Source organism: Osmia lignaria, chromosome 6, assembly GCF_051020975.1.
Source record: "Osmia lignaria lignaria isolate PbOS001 chromosome 6, iyOsmLign1, whole genome shotgun sequence".
NCBI lineage: Eukaryota > Metazoa > Arthropoda > Insecta > Hymenoptera > Megachilidae > Osmia > Osmia lignaria.
In genome coordinates this window covers 2,691,807-2,706,014 of record NC_135037.1, presented here as the reverse complement: position 1 = coordinate 2,706,014, position 14,208 = coordinate 2,691,807, and the positions used below count along the sequence as shown (strand labels likewise).

General features: G+C 29.7%; 1 protein-coding gene across 3 annotated transcripts in view; it reads left to right on the top strand.

Moving 5' to 3' along the window:
- Positions 1-14,208, top strand: part of how (protein held out wings) — a 26,795-nt gene extending 12,587 nt beyond the window's left edge. For 2 of the 3 annotated variants that reach the window (XM_034318657.2, XM_034318658.2), the window contains exons 5-9: positions 249-348; positions 593-895; positions 2,126-2,194; positions 8,447-8,574; positions 12,082-14,208. In XM_034318657.2, the coding sequence (XP_034174548.1) occupies positions 249-348; positions 593-895; positions 2,126-2,194; positions 8,447-8,529 (555 nt within the window). In that variant the 3' untranslated portion in view covers positions 8,530-8,574; positions 12,082-14,208. The remainder of the gene's footprint in view (positions 1-248; positions 349-592; positions 896-2,125; positions 2,195-8,446; positions 8,575-12,081) is intronic. The other variant, XM_034318659.2, reaches the window with a different exon arrangement.

Here is a 14,208-nt window from a genome sequence, read left to right as displayed (position 1 = left end):
GTTCCAGTTACAGTAATCCTTCAAACTGATTTTCTTGCAACGCACTTAGCATTCCTTTTATTCTTGCGTTGATTCTCTGAAAAAAAAGAAATAATAATCATATCATAAAAAATATACATATAATACAAAAATATTAGTATCCAAAATTTGTAAAAAAGAAAAGAGAACAAACTTGCTTTTTAATTTTTTATAAAACATCAAATTCGTATAAATACATTGTTTTAATTAATTAACCTTATCATTGGCAGGCTGATGGAGAGGATGAATTGAAGAAACGACAACTAATGGAGCTTGCTATCATAAATGGTACCTATCGAGATTCTAACACGAAAGTGGCTGCAGCTTCCGGTATGTATTTAAAAACATTGATTTACTATTTATTTCGTATAATTTATTTTAAATTAATATCCATGAATAATAGCACTACTTATAAAATAGAATGTGTGTATTATACTTAAACAAATATGGCGGGCGTTAATGGGTTAATATTCATTTTCTTGTTCCTGGAATTTGCATTTTTCCTGAATTCCCTAATTTATGATTCTGAGTGTAAATAACTCGATGCGAGTATAGTGTTTATTGGATGTTTCAGCTTGCGACGAAGAATGGAGACGCGTAGCTGCAGCTGCGGCGGAGACGCAACGGCTTCTTCCTGGCTTGGCCACGCCGATGAGAACGCCGAGCGCTCCGCTCGGAGCACCGTTAATACTCTCACCACGGATATCTGTTCCAACCACCGCCGCCTCTCTACTGAACGGATCGGGTCCACCAGGATCCCTTCTTTCTGCCGGTGATCCTCATGGGCTTATTTACACGCCGTACGCCGATTACGCCAACTACGCAGCCCTGGCAGCCTCGCCTCTTCTCACGGAATACACAACTGCTGATCATTCTGGTGGGTTGTTTGCTCGCTGATCTTGATTACCAAGATCGTTCTTTATATCTTTCATTTTCTTTATTTTCTTACGTTCATCGTGCAATTCCTTTTACTCGTCGTGGGTCGTTTCGTCTCTTTTCGGTACGTTTCGATGCAAATACAACAAAGAGAAACAAGAATCTGCGAAAAAGAGAAAACGAGAGAGAAAGAAAACGATTTAGATCAAAAGAACGAACGAAAAGCAATATACGATATTATTTACGTATTCTACGAAATTCAATTTTCAAGGGAATATTTTTTTTTAGAGGATTCCATTTTTCTTTCTTTCCTTGAAAATATTCTTCTTTTATGTTTAATCTGTAATGTGCTCGGTATGTTATTGAACAAGATGTTGAAATTCTGTCCGTTCTTCTAGAATTCTGATATACATACATATACAGTGTTTCCATATAACTTTATCCTTTGAAATACTCTTGCTGCTTTTAGACTCTAACATGAAAAAATAATAATACTTGGAAATATAGTAACTTATTGTTGGTATATGATTTTCTTGCATTTCTAGAATAATAGAAAACATTTTCAAACGTAACTGTTGCTATTGGAATTGTTTACAGATAAGCAAACAACTGTATTTATTTATAGCAATACTTTATGAATCCATCTTGACAGATAAAATTCTAAAAGTAGAGGAAATTGTAATAAAGTTGGATGGGTGACTCTGTATAATAGGTATATACTTTTCTCTTGCATAGGTTTTTATTACTTAAAAAAAGAACGAGAAGAATATTCTGCGCGTTAAACAGAAAGAGCATGTGCATACATAAGTTTGTACATAGGTACTTTTTTATTTTTATTTACGTGTGTACTGTGTACCGTAGCAGTAATATTATTAGCTATTGTCGCACTTGTAAGTGATTATTATGATTATTTTTATTGATATTATTATTATCATAAGTGTTATACAATAATTATGACTAGTACTACAATATCATCACCACCACCATCATCATCATCATTATCATCATAATTATCATTATCATCGTTGTCGTTATCATTTATTACTTAGCAATATTAATAATATTACAATTGGCATAACTAGGATTTTTAGGGTAAGATACCTCCCTTAGAAATTTAAAAATTTAAAAATTCTGGAATTGTAGAAATCTGAAATTTTTAAGTTCTGGAATTTTCAAATTTTTGAGCACTAAAATTTTTGTATTATAGGATTTTATAATCTTATAATTCTAGAATGGCGAGGGGGCCAGTCTACATTTTTAGGGGGTCCAGACCCACCCTGGCCCCTACCTAATTATGCCAGTGAGTATTACTATTAATATTATTATCATTAGTACTAGTATTGGTAGTATATTCACTATCATTATCATTTTCATTATTATCATTACTTAGATCACCATTAGCAACATTACGGGCATAGTAATAATTGACAGGAAGCTGATAGTTATTTCGATATTTATATAAAATTGTTAAAATCTGTAGGAAATTGGGGGATGGGAGGGGGTATCAATGATTCATTAAGTAGTAGCATTAAGTAAATGGTATTATTATTTTTATTTTGTGGTATAGAATGTTTGACACTATGAGAATTGAATCAGTCATTTACTAGTCGTATCAATTCTGGTAATTATTTAATAATGGATACACGTCCAATGTTATGATACTATAATCCGCATTTTTTAAACAACGGATAGTAACGATTAACAGAGATATTTTAGGAGAAAACTATAAGATTCTGAAAGAAGAATTACTATTCAGGTAGTAAAAATTTGTCCAAAAACAGGAAAGATATTAAATCTAATTTTTCAATTAACACGTTATTTCTAAACATTTCAATAACTTTTTAAGGTCTTAAATAATGTCAGTTGCAATATTGTAACTGATAACAGTATTTATTTTTATACATAGTTTTTGACTATTTTTTCATTTTATTTTGGCGACGAAAGGATTTTTCTTGATAAAATTTCTGTTACATATTGTCAAATCTTGGTGGCTAGAAATTATATGATATTAAATAGACTTAGAAAAGAACGATTACAAGTATAATTGCAAACTTATCAGAGTACATTACGATAAGCGATGATATTATTTATTATATTTGTTTTATATAAGAGTTTATCACGATATCCTTCGACTATATCTGATTCCATTTTTTTTCTTTTCTTTTTTTTTTGAGATTCTCTTTAATAATTTAATACCTTTGTTACGTCTATTTAAATTTTATTAGTTGTTTTACAACTGTCAAGATTTTAATGCATGCAGTATTTTAATGACTGTGTGATTGATGTAAATTATTGAGCCACGTAATACAAATGATGTATATACATATTGTATATATTTAATATATACACATATATATTATCTATAAGACAGAGGGAGAGAAGAATCTCTTCTTTATCAATGAAGAAATACTCGGTTATCGTACCATAAATCTTACACTTGTACATTCGTTACCATTTACTATGCATAGTAAAGATCATTAATGTGTTCAGTAATTATGATCTGTTTGAAAAATGAAATATTATCCGTATATTCAATATTAATCATTGTTATTACTAAAACTACATAAATACTCTTCCTTTATTTTTCTTTTTGTTTTATATCGATATTATCATTTTAATAATAATTTCATTTGTACATGTTACAGGGTAATTTTTGTAATTAATGGTTGAAATGTTTATTATTATTTGACTTATTATTCAATTTAAATTTTCATTAAATTTTCATCTTCAAAGTAAAATACTTGTTTCAGTAGTTTTCTGTATATTCAAAATGGCGGGAGTTTCATTTTTCAAACGCATCATATCGACATAGTTTTTATATTTCGTTATCGTTATTTAAAAGAACATTATGAAGGGAACGTGTAGTACCCATTCGTTACTCTATGTCCGATATTTTCTGGTGCATTGCCATATATATATACATATATGTAATCAAACAATCAAATATTATTTATTCTTATACTTTTTAATCTATATATCATATGTACGTATATGTATATGTACGTACATAAACGTATACACACGCGTGCACGGCTATACACAGATGCATAAAAAGGAAACGTTATAGAAAGAGTATAATAGCATTTGGAGAAACGATGAATTCTTAACTTAAATGTACGGTCATTTGATAAATACATAGACAATAACAGGTTATTTGTGTTGGCAACTGGCTTATCGATGTAGGTTTAAAATCGGTTTGATGACTGACAGTTGCACTCTTTCTATACAACTTAGCTTTGCACTGTTGGCATATAAAGAGTAAAGCTGGGTGATCGAGAGAAAGGTACTAATTAAGGGTCAACAGGAGCGACGGTCTAATTGTTAATCTTGGGGAAATTCAGAAACCACCGACGATCCTTGTCTCTCTCGCATAGAGAGACAAAGATGGCGCGGTAGTTAGCTATGCTGGCATGAAAAGGTTCAAATTTGATTTTTTTGTTCACAAATTTTCAAGCGATACAATATTTTCTTATGATTCTTTTTTCTAAATATTCCTTATACAATTATCTAGCATCGTACAATAGTCCAATTTTGTAATTTGGCTTTTAACCTTACAAAACATACGTCTTTGTAGAAGAAATTTTGTACAAGAATTCCCGCTGGACGACACAAGGGCAAGAAGGGGTATTACACACCCATCGACTGACCCCCTAGTTTTACACAAGAATAATTACTTCTATTCCATCAAAGGTGCTACTGTCACTTCTATTGACCCTTATAAGCCAAGAAAATTGAATACTATTACAATATATACACACACTGTAGAATATAGTCTGGTGGGTAATAGAAGAGTTTATTGTTTCTGTTGAAACGGACTTCCTTTGGGAAATCCACCATTACACGTAAAATTAAATATCTTGCTGCTATTTATTCAATTTGTACGTTATATAAATGAATAAAATTAAATGAAACATGTGCTTATTTAATTCTTGTAGAAGTTGAATGTACAAAAAGATTAGTATAACTTATAAAACACGTGTGAACATATCGTGTTTCTGATTTTGCTTCTCCTTTTCAACGATTTAACAATTACACAAATGAAGCATTTAAGTTTACTAAAAAATAGCACCGTGAATGCGAGAAACTTGAAGTAATAAATGTTCAATTTTCTTTTCATAGTTATTCTCTGAATCGAAGATATGTACATATTAAGATATTTATTTATCGTTTGTAATTATTTACTTCGATATTATTATTTGTTAACATCGTAGGTATAATGTTTAACGTCATGACACGATGTTATCCGAAAGTTTTTTAAATCGTTATTTCATTCGTCCAGAAAATTTTATTTCTCTATTTATATCATGTTAAACTTATGTTATTTTATAAAGCCATTCGTTTCGAGTCAGGTTTCCCAAAGATTTACAAATTTTTCAATTTGTTAATAGTGGGATATATATATAACATACACGTTAAAGAAATACAGAAATAAAGCTGTCGTATATGTACTGTATGATAAGCTTATTTTGTGACACGTATTGTAATTTTTAAATCGTATATATTTATTATTTGTAATCAAATTCGATCGTACTTAGAAAAGAAAGAAAAAAGGGTGACAGAAAACGATAAAATATATGGTTCTTTCGGTCGGTAGCGTAACTGGTGGGTGAAGGTGGGGAGCTCAGTTGAACCCCTGTTATAAAATTAAAAACTTTTCTTTTAATAAATACCGGAATATTTTTAAAAATATTGTTTTAAAAAAATTAGTTTTTATATTATCAAGATATTAATTAGGTATTAGATGCAAATAATTTTTTGGGCCTCGCCTACAACCAATTATGGTTGCGCTACTACTTTCGACATACAAACTTTTAACTGTACACAATTCCATAAATTGAAATTTATGAACCACCTTTTATTCATTTTATTATATATAATTTTTCTTGAATTATCAGTTAGGAGATAATTATACTCGGCATAAAGTATATTTAATACAGTTTGTAGGTGATTAAAATTATTTCGACTTATATATATCAAATCAGCAGATTAAAAACCTACATAAAGAGCAGATAGAAAAGAAACACTACCTCATCAACATAATTAATTAGCTAAATTAAAAGTAGCGATAAACTGTATTTTTCAAATAATTTAAGCAAGTTTTGACAAATATTGACATTTTTCAAATTATTATTGTCATTATTATCATTATAATATTATATCTGCATTTTCTTCGTAATTGTACACTAAGAAGCAAAGTAGATTTCCCTATGGAAAATGGTACTATAGGGGAAGCAGAAATTTTCAAAATCTTAATTTGACGGTATTACTATTAAAACACAAACAAAATTAATATTAGAAACAATATAATATAATTTTTAATTATCAAATATAAAAGGTAGTATGTTATTGAGAAATAAAAATGATAAAATAAATATCAAATCAAATTTTTCCGCGCAACCGTGATATGCAATTGGTGGGGGGCCACAAGCCTATATATACGAGGCTCTCTCGAGGAAGGGTGGAAGGTCGGAACATCGCTGTTTTCCCTAGAGAAGCCTACCATGCTCGGTGTTGCACATACTTCGGTTTTCATGTTTTTTTTTCATAATTTATTACAATAGAGCGCAATATTATTTCCAGTATTACATATCAATTATTCTGATCGTTATAAAATTATCACACGTTCACTAATGTTTTGAATGCTTTTAATACAGTGTTATACAATTTTTATACAATTTTGTTATTTTACATTTACACTATATTGTAAAAGAATGCATAATTTCAATTTGATACAAATATGTTCAAAGCAAATAATTTCAAAAACCATATTTGCTTAATAATTAATCAATAATTATATTATGTTATTATTATGATTATAATCATTATTATTAGTAGTAGTAGTAATTTTAAGAGTAATTTTAATCGATTTAAATTAAAATTATATCCAATCCGGCAATTGAAGGTCGTTTTAAATTATGAATTTTTCGTAAAAAAGATTATTTGAAATTGTAATATTTTGAAAGTATGAATAAACAAAAACTACTCGTTTCGAAGATTAATAAGCGAGGTACATAGATTAAGACACGACATTAAACGGTAGTCAAGAAATAACAGGAAAAGCAGGGACCAATTACGATACTGTCTTTTCAGGACTGATTATTATAACGCGTGCTACATACGTGTGAACGCTTGTTATTTCAAGTAATTTGTTTATTATCGGATAATATTGTATTAAAGTGACGAACAAAGTTGAAATGTATTTTTGTAAAGGTTAGCGACGTTTTCTCATAAAATCAAGATATCCCTTGAAATGTTATTTTGTCCTACCTCATAAAACAAATTATCCTACATTGTAAATATCGGACATCTACAATCTAGAAATACGATAATAATCCATAGTTTTGGTGGATCGAATAATATCTAATAACAGTAATGGAAGCAGTTGTACAAAGTAACAATTTATAAGGGAAATGATAAATCTCGTCGTTGATATCCAGGAGCGTCAAGTTGGATACGGTAATTCTTGACCAAACGTTAAAAATTTTTTTATTTTCATTTAGTAAAAAGGAGAGGGGGTGACAAAACTCCATATCTTCGAAAAGGTTAACATGACGCCCCTGATGATATCGACTTTTATTACCAGTAGATACCGTTCGGTTGAAAGTACAGTCAACGATATTGCGCAGAATATAGCAAAGACTATGTTAATTATTGTATTATTTCTCTATATATTTTGATTATATTAATAATAGCTGACGCTAAAGAAAGACGAGTAGACGTAACCAACAATTACAGCTACTCATTGTTAATCCTCGGACGGCGAACCATGGAGAGAGCCCCAATTTAAAAATTATACATTTAACTTTCAGTCACGATTAACCCAGGTTCCGCTGTTCAAGGATTTAATATTTTAAATAAACAACGGATAAGTGCCGTTTGTTATCTTTTTTAATTGTAAGCGCAAGCGGTATTCCAATATTTTCGGTTTTTACGACCCTTATAAACATCATAAATTTTAATATCTTCTTGTTGTACATACGATCTATCCATTTTGTTTTTCTTTTTTTTTTAGTAGAAAATATTTATTGTACTTTGTAGGTAATAAGAAAATTTTGTAAGGCATTTTGATTGATATAGATCAAATTTTTCAAATTTAAATCTAAATTCCATTATATAAATGATATAACTTGAAAATATTGAAAAAGCAATGATCAGTGTGAAAGAGTAAGTAAGGTAGAAGATTTGACGTGACACCTATTGGTCGAATAGATCTGGAATCATTTTAACAATTATTCGGGATAAAAAATTATTTCTTTTTTCAGATACAAAAAAAGGTTGTACTCAATTGAAAGGACACAATCAGCCGCAAACTGATAAAAAATAGAAATACTAAAAATATGATGAAAAGATGCTAAAAAATTGAAAATTATTAAATGGGACACGTTGGAAATAGAGATATCAGTTTGCGTTTCGACTGTGATTTTATCGATCATTTTAATTGATAATATTATTTTTTCTAGCGGCAGTCGAGTGACCTGCCGAGAGGAGTGGAATGAAATAATAAATAGATGTGGAAGCAGATGAATTAAACAAGTTTGTATGTTGGGGACAGGTGCAGCAGCCGCTGCGAAACAACGTAGACACTTGGGTCAGATTCGCGAGCACCCTTATCAAAGGGCTGGTGCTTTATCGTGAATCCGGAGACCGATATTGCAATACTGTTCGCGCCTCCGCGAAAAGGTTAGTTTTTTTAATACCGTTTCATTATTCTCTATAGTATTCGCGATTTATTAGATTTTTCTTTTCTTTCACTTTTCACTATATACACTTATTCATGTTATACATAATACGTATTATTTATGAATCCGTGAACACTACTCGCGGACAAATTTTACCTTTATTATCAAAGGTAATTGATATTACGATTTTTCTACGTCTTCAAAATTTTATTTTAAAGGAAAATAAATTTACGAACAAATAACAGACGTTAAACAGGTATATAATACAGATGGTTTCGACGCTTTAAAATGTCTATATATAGGAAATTACGATTTTTGAACATGGAAATCCATATTATAAATTTTTATCGTGTTTTTAAATTCGTCTAATTCGAATTTTAGTATAATAAATTATTATGTTAAAAATAATAAACAGTCGCGTTATACGTCCATGTGTTTACAGGAAAAGTTTGAAATAAAAGCAAGCATCTTGTTTTTATTTGATTCAAAACTCTGTTATTTAAATATTTAATGAAAATCAATCATTCCGTTAATATATTTGCTGAATCTTGAATCAACTCCCCGCAATTAGGTAGAAAGGTTAGTTTCTTTTTCTTTCGTTATCCTTGTTGCAACATTACAAGTACAAGAAGTAACGCAAGTAACTTGCTGGAGAACAGTGGTATGGGTGCGCACCTACCCATCTTTAATATTATCTCTATTTATTTATTTATTTCTCTTTACACAATTTTTCTTAATACAGCTACATGGAATATCTTAACTACAGTTGGTTAAGTACAGATATTATCGTTGTTATTTAAATAACGTTTTAACGAATTACGATTAAGACGTTCGAATTTTGCATAAACAATATAGAGTGCTCGTAAGGTAAATATAAAAGAAGAAAAATGAAAGGAAAAAAAGAAATGAAACGATACGTCGTCTTGTACCGTAATTAAATATAATCTGAACTGATTTATACGTGTGCATACGTACATACATACTTACATATACATAAACATATACTTAACGCAGTGAGTATATGTAAATTTTGAATAATAAAAAGAAAAAAAGAACAAAGAAACAGATAGCTTAGAATTATTTAGAAATTTTTTTGGCAGCTTGTGCCTGTGGAACACTTAGCCGATTTTCCAGTTTTAGTCCGCCTTTTTCTACGTGTAGACGCGTAGACGTGTATACGTGTATACATGGCGAGCGTGCGTTGTACACATATTTCAAATAAAAATTTATACGAAATACAGAAAAAGCAGTTTTTTTTATTTCATACAATGATAACAGGGGTGGTGCTATGATGTATGATGCGAAGGCTTGTTGAAAAAAGTATACGCATAAATTATCATATTTTTCATTGATTACTCGTTAATTTTTCAACCGTTTGTTCCACCTAACTCCAGGATATCGCATTTAGGAAATATTATCCTTGTGTGTATACAGTGTGTTCGACTAGGGGTGAACATCTTTTTAGGTAGCGGTAGCTGGAGTGATTCTGAACAACTTTTTCCTTTACCAAAATGCTCGTTAAGACTTGGTTTTTGAATTATTAACAAAAAACACCAACCAATCAGAGCGAACGTAGTTCGCGGGCTCAGCCAAAGGGGTGTCTGCTACGAACCAAGCTTGACTGAAGTCGCGCATAGTTCGTTCGCGGCCACGGTCGAGCGCGGTTCATAGCCAACATTCCCGTGGAGTTTTTCATTAATAATTCAAAAACTAAGCCTTAACGATCATTTTGATAAAGGAAAAAATTGTTCAGAATCGCCCTAGCAATCACTATCTGCAAGAATGCCCACCTCTAGTCGAACCCCCTATATATTCATTATAATAATCATACGGATTGGATTTAGTTTCACCTTTTCTGAATACTTTACGAATTATTAATCGACTAATTTTACATAATCGATTAAAATTTTTCTTCTTCACATTGCGAAATATCTTTTTTTTTCAGTAACTATTTTTAATTAATTTTCAAAGTTCATCCTAAAATTGCATCCTATCCTTGTTACTATATGTACCGTCACTAACAATTCTTACGCATATATAATTTATAATGGCACCTTTATTATAAATAGAATCTCATTCGTTACACGAATCGTATAACTATACATCTTTAATATTTATTTAACTAACAAAAATGCTCCACATGGCCAAGTTGACGCTAACTCGTTATACATATGTATACAGAAAATTACTTTTGTTATTAAAGATAATTAATTTGTTATAAATAAAATTAAGTAAACTATGTTTTCACTTGCTTGTAAATATTTTATGAGTAAAATTTCAGGGGAAAAAATGGTATTTTTACAATGGGGTGCAAGATGTACGTATATCGTACAGATAAATAGCCGAGAATTTTCAGTTTCATATACATATATGTTATTTCGGAGCGATCACATTAACACTGTGTTTTATATAATATAATCTGTATAGTATTTTAACACCGTTTAACAGAATAGGTACGCTTATCTAAAAGTTTGTATGTATAATAGACCTATATCTTATTAATACGGCACACTCGCAATCCATTCGCCTGTTAACTGACTGCTTACTGACAGGATATTAATCGTTACAATTAATACGGTTCATAGTAATATAGCGTTCTTATATCTATGTATATCTTTAATATTATACACACGTTTAAAAAAATGTCATTTTACTTAACGTTGCTACATGGTGGCAGGTGCACACCCAAGCTGCCTACAGAATGATACAATTTTTTAGAAAAAAAAAAAAGTAAGAAAAATAACAAACTCCTTGCATTTGAAGTAATCGAAATAATCTTATCATCACTACTCCAAGTCTGCTTTTGTTACACTCGTTCGTGTCTTGCAATGGTCTCGTGCTAGAATGTTGCGTAATTTTGCATTTTTAATTTTTTTTTTTTTTCTTCTAAACTATCCTAAGCGCGGGGAGGGCACATGTAAAACTTACAAAATCAACGTAGTTTAACTTTCTAATAACCAATATTTCCATTTGAAAAAGAAAAAGAAAAAAAATCATCTTTAAAATATATGTTTGTTAAATGTAAATCTGACACGTTCACAATTATATTTCATCAAATAATTATACGTAACTGTAACATAATAACGAAAAGTAGTATTTGCAAAAATCGTTTGAATTCATAAATTTTTTTTCAATGACGTATCAGATTTTCTAGATATTATACATATGTATGCTTCAACACTAATATCGATCAACAGAAGGTGCGAAGCAATTGCTCCTCGTTTACTTTTAATTCGATTTTTATGAAAATGTATATAAAATAAAATTTAGACGATTTGATTTTTAACAAAAAATTAAGCAGATAAATAAATTTGTGTTTTTAATAAAAAATAAAAAAATGAATAATGTACAAGTATCTAACGATAGGCAATGCTTCTCACTAACTATATTTCTTTTAACTATCAAACTGTTCGAATACTTAATGGTAACACGAATCGATCATAATTAAATAACTAACAAACTGTTTTTCTTTTCTTTCTTTTTAACCTTGGTTGACCATGGCCTATAGGCTTGGAGTGCTAACAATGGAATCCACCCGCCCCGTGCTAACACCTGGACTCTGGAACACAACATCCGCGTTTGATCTTCGATCTTCGATCTACGATCGGTTCACCAACCAGTAACCAGACGAGACAGACCACCTTCGCCACGTTCGCATCACCAGCCCTGTTCGTCAACACGTTTATATATCCATCCTGTATCCTCTTGGTCATTCTATTATCACGGTGTACAGTCTCGATTAAGTTGCTTTATTCATTTTAACCGGTTTATTCAACTTTTCTTGGCATTTTATATAATATATCTATACAATATGCCTCTGACCAGGTAAATTGAATAATTAATTCTATTTACTTTCTACATTCTCGTATTCATAGATGACGAATTTTTCAACAAACAAACGAAATATCTATTTTTTTTTTTTATTTAGTTAAATTTATTTGTATATTGTGCGTGGGTATGTACAGTACTGGGCATGGGAGACTTCTCCAGGAAAAATGGCGACGTCTCGGAGTACCGGGCTGCCACCCCCACTCCGTAGATGGCCGCAGGGAGAATGACTATGTGGGGGAAGATGGTCTCATATGTATAGGTCTGTCGCCTCCCACCACTTGCGTACGAACGCTTATGCGGGAAAATTTAAATCAATATTTACTTGGTTGTTCATACTTTTCAATTGTATAATACATTTTATAATATTTAATAATTAAAAATTATATTATCTTGCTTCTAAATCATTTTTTTAATATTAATATCGTCAAAATAAGGTTTTGAGAATTCATGCTTGCTCTATATCGCTATTTTATCTAAGGAAATCTACTTTGCTCGATACTGTACATACTTGTATATAATCAAAGGTAAACATTTTTTCAAATTATTCTTTTGACTTTACTATACAGCTTATCATCAGTTCTCTGTTTCTTTTTCTTTATCTCTCTCAGATTCAACGTTTTCTGTAGTATACATGTACAGAATACTTTGATTGGAATTGTAATAAATTAAGTGCCTTCAGATAAAATGTTTGATGAGATGTGATATATTTAGGAAATAATTAGGAAAATTAAATTCAATGAAAAATTAACATTTTATCATAAATGCAAAATATGAATAAAAATTCATGTTTTTTATTATATTCTTCTATGTATTACTTAATGAATCTCTGGTTATTTATTTGCACATATTATGTAGTGTGCAAGAAATGGTAAAAAAATGCTTAAAAAAAATATATGTATATATAAGATTTATAATAACATTGATTAAATTTAAAATTTCAGTAATTATTTCTCTATTCTATCACACCTTTTGAACATTTTACACATAGATAAATAGAGAAAGAAAAGAGAAAGAAATAGAGCATTTTATATTTAAAATTGTTGTTTGCAAGCTATACTCATTTGCATAATAACTATATCGATTTTAAAGTACTTACATTCTTAATAAAGCAATAAAATAAAATTAGAGAAGGAAGCGAGAAGAATAGGACGAAAAATTGAAATATGTACTTTGTATAATTAAAGAACGAGATACGTTCGTACATAATAGGTGCAATATAAAATCAAAATTTATTTCCATTTTGATTTTTCTAAGTAGAAATGAAATTAATACTAATTAAGTCTAGTTCGACTCAGGAAAAAAGAAAGAAAACGTACAGTTTGAAAAAAATATTTTTCATTACAATTTTGTTAATGTTAAGCGGAAAAAAAATTTATTTACATAGACAAAGTTTTATATTAACAATTAAACGATAATCGATCGTTATATTAGTACAGATCGAAACATAACAATGAATAGTACATAATTTAATAACAAGTTATGTAGAAACATGTAACTTGAAAGTTTTCTCGAGATTGATAACTCTTATTAGTTTAATGAAGAAACGCCTAAGGAGTATAAGAAAATCAAAATATACGAATCTACTGATTAGGCATTAAGACGTGGTAGTTTCTTTTTAAATATGTTAGTTTGTTATATAGCAACAAAGAATCTCCAGTTTTTAACAAAGATATAGATATATATATATACATATATATATATACATATATTATATTATATTATATTATATTTTATTTTATTTTATTTTATTTTATTCTAATGTTTTGTAATTTAAAAAATCTGTTATATAACATTGTGGTGCAAT